At 38.9% G+C, this 6480-nt stretch overlaps 1 protein-coding gene across 2 annotated transcripts; it reads right to left on the reverse strand.

Annotated features, from left to right (window-relative positions):
- Nucleotides 1-407: 407 nt before the first annotated feature.
- On the reverse strand, nucleotides 408-5986 carry cnep1r1 (CTD nuclear envelope phosphatase 1 regulatory subunit 1). Of its 2 annotated transcripts, none has more exons than XM_083759176.1 (6): nucleotides 5906-5986; nucleotides 4203-4274; nucleotides 3848-3921; nucleotides 3263-3372; nucleotides 1389-1438; nucleotides 408-1299 (listed from the first exon to the last, which is right to left on the reverse strand). In XM_083759176.1, the coding sequence occupies exons 1-5, from the start codon at nucleotides 5928-5930 to the stop codon at nucleotides 1393-1395; spliced, it is 327 nt and encodes a 108-aa protein (XP_083615302.1). In that variant the 5' UTR covers nucleotides 5931-5986; the 3' UTR covers nucleotides 408-1299; nucleotides 1389-1392. The 2 variants fall into 2 exon arrangements, with proteins under 2 accessions (XP_083615302.1, XP_083615301.1); XM_083759175.1 differs by having other exon boundaries at nucleotides 1389-1443.
- Nucleotides 5987-6480: the final 494 nt, after the last annotated feature.

The following is a 6480-nucleotide window of genomic DNA, read 5'->3' on the forward strand; positions in this document are numbered from 1 at the left end:
AGTGGAGATAATTCACTAAATACACGTTTTGTGCCAGAACTTTCACAAAACTAGAGGACCATAGTTGAAGTTCACTCCACGTCTTTGGAATTATTTAATGGGTGAGTACAAACGGAGCATTTATCACATTTAGGCCGCCAATATGGAACCCGACCATAAAGTAGGCCTAAGTGGGACCGTTCTATGCCTCTGATACATGAAAATTTACGAAGTATAATTAAATGATCACAGGCATTCTAGGTCTACCATTGACTCACATCTCCAGTGAACTTCTCCATGGTCAGTTTAGGCAGTTTGACACACTTATTTGATAACATTACAGTACTGCCAGACCCAATGTCCCCCACCAAACCAACCATGCAACAACAAAATATTTCAAGAATTCAAGGAACAGCAAACACTTAATTGTCACACCAATGCATTTATTTGGCAAATAACAGTTTAAAAATAGATCACAGACTACATTTATCTAAAACAAATGCACATATTATGTATGATTAGAAATAAACATGAATTCATGACAAATGAGTAAAATAAATCTCCAAAAGTTGTCAACAGAAACGGACATTGAAGACCAGACACTGTCCAAAAGTCTTGGATTTCTTTCAAGTCTGTACACTTGTACAGATACTAGACAAACTGATCCAGTGCTGCCCCCTAGCCGCAAGCATCCAATCTGCATCCAAGTTGCAATACAAGGCTCCATTGACACTTGACAGCCCTGTCATGAAACAGAAAAGTCGCATCTGCTTCAACAGCGATAAACTGACCAATATTGACAATAGGTGACGTACGCAAAGCATTGACTGATTTACAACGAGTGCTTCCAAACTTGGAACACAAAGATGGCTGCACAGTTTGGCAGAAAATTGCTCATAATAGGACAAAAAAGATTTGTTTATCTGTATTGACAGAGACAAAAAGGATAGCCCAAGCTGTCCGTACAGGTCCAATATTAGCGAGTTAATCACAGTTTAATGCAACAAGACAGGAATTTTCTGTTTCACAAAAAGGCTGTCCAATGGAGGTGGAGGGTATTCAAACTTAGATTCAGATGGCACAGTGCTTGCGGCTACCTTCTTTTCACTTCCATCTCAAAATGACTCCCTGGATATTGTGATCCGTTGTAGGTCGAGTGGTTTTAAGAACATTTAGCTCCCTCACCACCACACAGTCCAACACGCATGCACTGTCTCACAAGCACACACACGCACACAGACACACACACACACAAACACACCTCCAGAGAGTTGCTGGTTATTGGATGTTTGGCCGAGGTTTGAGAATAAGCTTCCCTGTCTGTAAAAAATAAAAACAATATTACAATTACAACAAAGAAAAAACACAAATCAGAAGTAATGAAAGACTAGTAATGATTGGGAACTTACATCATCACAGGACATGTTGTATTCTGCTAAAACTGTCCGACACCGAGCAGCTATACTGGAGGTCAAAGGTCAAGGACATACAAGATTCATGGATGAAGCATGAAGTCAACAGATGCAGTCTGTATTTGATAGGATACAATATATCACCTCATGTCAAAGAGGTTTGGTAACACTTTACTTAAAGGTTGGGTCTATAATTAGGACTGTCACGATTACAAGAAGTTGACAATTAATTGTCAGACAAATTGCGATTAACAATAAAAATTGGGCTTTTAGGCATTGTAATTAAACATTGCACAGTGCAGATATGACAAATAACTTTGGGTGCGTTCAGAAATGCGCACCGGGAATGTGGTCAGTTTGTTGAGTGTGGTGGGCGGTGACGTCACAGAGTGCGTTTAGTGTGCCTTATTTACGAACGACCACAGCTGTGACACATTCACACCGGACAACCCCAGCTTCAGGGTAGGGTCGCTCAGTGCGGGCACTCGGCACACCCGGTGCGCAGCGCACTGGATTTTCGAACGACAATGCACCGAGTGCACTGAAAAAACGAACGACAAGAGAGCACACCAGTGTGTTCAGGGCGCATTTCCGAACACACCCTATATATACAAAGAAATTACAGACATATTTGATAATTGTTTACTTAAAAAAGAAAAGAAAAGCGAAAATAGTTAATCTACAAACTGATCAATCTTGTAGATTAGCCATTTCCACTTTTTATATTTGAAAATGTATTTTTCATCATGGAAATTTTGATTTTGATATAATGCGAAAATAATTGTGACGGGCCTATCTATAATTCACCACATCTGTACTGTATAAAGGGAGGGGGTTGCCAAATTATTTTGGGTGGTCCCCAGAATGGCTGCAAAATGGAAATTAAGAGTTTGCATAGCACACAAACTTTCCTTAATGATTACATCTGGTTTCAGTATTTATGATGTATTTTCTCTATTATTAAAGTTATTGTAGCGGTCAATTTGTATTGGGGGTGGGGAGGAGGGGGTGTGGAGGAGGGTGGGGCAGGGGTCGCGGGACATGGCAAAAGCATTTCTCCAGCCAAAAATGTTGAGAACCCCCGTTCTAAATAAAGTATAAACAAATAAAGTAAATAAAGTAAAGTATGACCAGCGCTTCTAAGTTGTTATGCATAATTATAAATATTTTTAACAAATGGAATGTATATGCTTACTCAAAGACGCTTTACGTGTGTGTGGGGGCCAGGTATGGGAACATTTTAAGCCTTTAAGTAACATATTACCATTAGGTTGTGTTGTATAATGCATTAACCCAGACTACAATATAGTCACCTTCAGAATGTATTTTCATTATCACAGAAGGAGAAATCCCTCTAAAATATTGTTTAATTTAATTCATGTTTAGCATGGATTAAACATGTCTTTGACCAGCATTCTTGGCCGAAAGTACAACTATGTAATGTTGTTTATGTCTTATAGTGAAAGTCCATATAAACATTCACATCACACAACAACTTCTCCATAGATTATTTAAGTCAAAACTATGCCGCACGACTGCATAATGGCTTCATGAAAGAAAACGTGCAGATTATTTGAACATCTCATTTATGTTATTTAAACAGATACTAGGTTCATTGATTGATTACCTGGTATACTATAGTTTAAATGTACATATTATCATTTTGACAGTATATTGTTCTGACTGATCTGATTCTAGATTCCTGGCTTACCTGTGAATGTGATCATTGCATACATAGGTACTTAACTACACTGTCCCTCTGCATTTGAGGTATGTGATTACCTTGCTTATTGTAAGACATTCTGGCGTCTGCTAAATGCCTACATTGGAGATCGTTTTGCCACACACAGGAAGGAAGGGGAGAAGGATACATTGATGGTGCAACAACTCGCTTATGTATTCCAGCGAAAAAGAGAGCTATTAGTGTGACACAGCTGATTGTGAAGAAAGGGTGATTCCACAACGACGAGAAGAATGACACCTGCAGAAACACAATACAGAAATGTTAAAATATGTCAAGTCACAGAGCTCCTGGTCATTCTACTGTAGAGTTTCAGCAGTGATGCTCAACCTTTTCTGAATCAGGGCCAACTTGGAAAATCTCAAAAGCGTATCAAGTGATCAGATATGTGGGCCACGTGTATTTCCAGAGGATGTTTATTTTAACGTTCAATCAATCCAATGTGTTCTGGCTTGGATCAATGGCACTAATGTAGTATACTTTAGGTTGCAATTCATGGATAATTGGTATAATTAAGAAAACATTTTTACAACATATATCATGATGACCTTTTTTACATTATATTGTTTTATAGTAATGTTATATTATCATTAAAATCTTATTGTTTTGTCAATGGGGGCCTACTTCAGCGCACAGGTTGAAAATCACTGGTATGAAGGATGACATAAAAGTGAAAGATTTGCCACATAAATAACAGTGAAATAGTAAAGTGTACCTTCTGTGTGTCTGGATCTATCAACCAGTTCCAAGCGCCCGTAGCCGTGCAAACGGAGATCACTATCAAGATCACTGAAACCACATATGAACATTATTAAGTTAAAGAACATTATACACTGAATAGGGATGTAACGTAAGTGATCTCTAACGTTGCTGTCGGGTGGCAATGTGAGCTTGTAGACCTGCTATGTTCACTACTTTTGTTTCAGAACAGAGGTTTGCTACATTACACTGTTATTACAAAAAAGCCAATCTCTATATAAAATAAATAAATTACGTAATACATGATCATGATGTCTATTTGACAGTTTTTGGTGTACAACAAAATATAAGTCAGGGCATGCTTTACTTACTTCGCCATCGACCTGTGGCAGGTTGCAAGCAGGAAACATATTCCGTCAGTCTCCTCTCAAAGGCCTTTAAGTCTGCCAAGAAAGAGGGACACGCAATTCATTTTTCATGATATCAGTATAGCCAATGTAAATTGTCAAACATGGGGAGCTTTTCTGTGGGGTTTTTTTATTGGCTGAATTCCTGAATTCACAAGCGGTTGGTTAAAAAAAAAGGGACTCACTCTGAGGATGGTCCCAAATTAAGACAACAAGGCTTAAATGACAAGCCCAGACTAAAATAACATTATAGACTTTTTGGGGTCTATATTTGCAGAATTGCCCGTCATCCAGTTTCCCCTGCCCTAGTGTTCCTGTATTTCTACACTCCAATGTAAATAAAGCATGAAATGGTAGGTTCAAGGTTGTTTTGGTGTTTTTCTTTATGCATTTAACCAATATACTGTATTCCTTGTTGGGCTAATGAAGAGACCCAGTGTGGCCAGTTAGTGTAGTCATTTTATTGGGTTGTCACTGTACTATAGCCTTGATACAAAAAGACTGTCATATTAAATGATGACTGTCAGCGTCTTGATCGAAGACTATCATAATGCCTAAGAAATTCCACTTCATAAGAATTTTTATAAAGGCCACCAAACAGTGGCCTTGTGGTTAGAGTGTCTGCCAGGTCGGGGTTCGATCCCCGGCCGGGTCATACCAAACACTGTAAAAATGGGACCCAATGGGACCCTGCTTGGCAAGGGTTGGATTGGGGATTCAAATGATTCCCAAGCGTGGCACGGCCGCAGCTCACCGCTCCAAGAGATGGGTCAAATGCTGAGAACAAATTTCACTGCGTTAACATGTCGTGTGTGACAAATTGTACGACTTTGACTTGACTTTATATCTGGCCCGGGCCACCCTAGGCTGCAATACCAGCCTGACAGCGTGTCGCAGGTTCGAATCCCAATCCAGGCGACCTTTACTGCATGTCACTCTCCCAATCTCTTTCCCTATTTCCTGTCAGTCTGCTGTCCTATCAATGAAGGCATAAAAGCCCCAAATAAATAATAATAATAATAATAATACACTGTATCAATCTCATACTTAATAAAATAAAATAAAATAAAATGAAGTGATTCTGAATCACTGTCAATAATTAGATCACAAGTGACTCCATTAGCATTTAGCAACTTAACATTTCCACCTATCTGGAAATGAAGAAGCACTGTATGCAAAGTGTGCCGTAATAGCCGTATCCGTATGATGACCTTTTCTCTACAACACAGTTCAAGATAGACATCTCTAGGACTAGCAGCCAAGGAACTCGTTTAATAGGCAGCACGGTGCACAGATACAGTAGCTAGTTACTACACATAACTACAAGTTGAAACACAATGTTTTGTGTAACAAAAACCTGAGAGGAAACTTGAATCTGGCAGTGTTGCAGTCAGATCTTCTAAAGTTACAGAAATTGTATAACATCACTAGTACTGTCTTTAGCAGTGAACAAAATTAACTTCACTGCATGGTTGGTTCTACTACAAGAAGCACTGAAGTTTTGGCTAACAAGCTAACAGGCGTTAGCAGACGTAGCAGACAACAACCGTTAGAAACACGTAAAGGACATGTATTTTCCAGTAGAAACATTAGACGCTGGAATTGCTACGCATGACAGGCAATGAAGTACTGCTAAAACCTGACGGTATGATTCCATGTTTCCTTACCTTCGGCCTGCTCCAAGGAATTCATTGCTAGAGCCAGTGATCCAGCTCAACTGTCTGTGTTTCTCGGTTACACCAAAATTGGCGACCTATCGGATTCTGTGACAGCTGCAAGGGTTTTAGGAGGAGTAAAAATGTATTGCTTTAGAACAGATGATGGTGGTGTGGCAACTCACAAGTCCTGATATTTTATATTTTGAGATTGTTCGTTGTGGGAAAGTAGTATAGCCTAAGTTCTGTTCTGCCTTAGTTCCGATTTGGCTGAAAGGTATTATTAATTTTAGTTTTTAGTTTTAATTTGTTATGTGAAATATTTCCTAGCATTTCCTACTCTTAAACACAATTTGTCTAAATTATGTAAAATACTGATTCCCGACGGCAAATCTTCCAGAGATTACAGTCAATAATTCGATAAAACACTTATTTCGATATAGCGTTTACGCAGTTTTACCATAGAGTCACAGAAGGTTATAAAGGAGATTATTTGCTGCCACCTACCGTGTTGATGCTGCTATTGCACATTTCTGGAACGAAATGCATAAAATCATGATTACAATCTTCCAATCTGAGAATCCCAT

Source organism: Protomyctophum parallelum (genome assembly GCF_964188405.1).
Source record: "Protomyctophum parallelum genome assembly, chromosome: 2".
NCBI classification, from domain to species: Eukaryota; Metazoa; Chordata; class Actinopteri; order Myctophiformes; family Myctophidae; genus Protomyctophum; species Protomyctophum parallelum.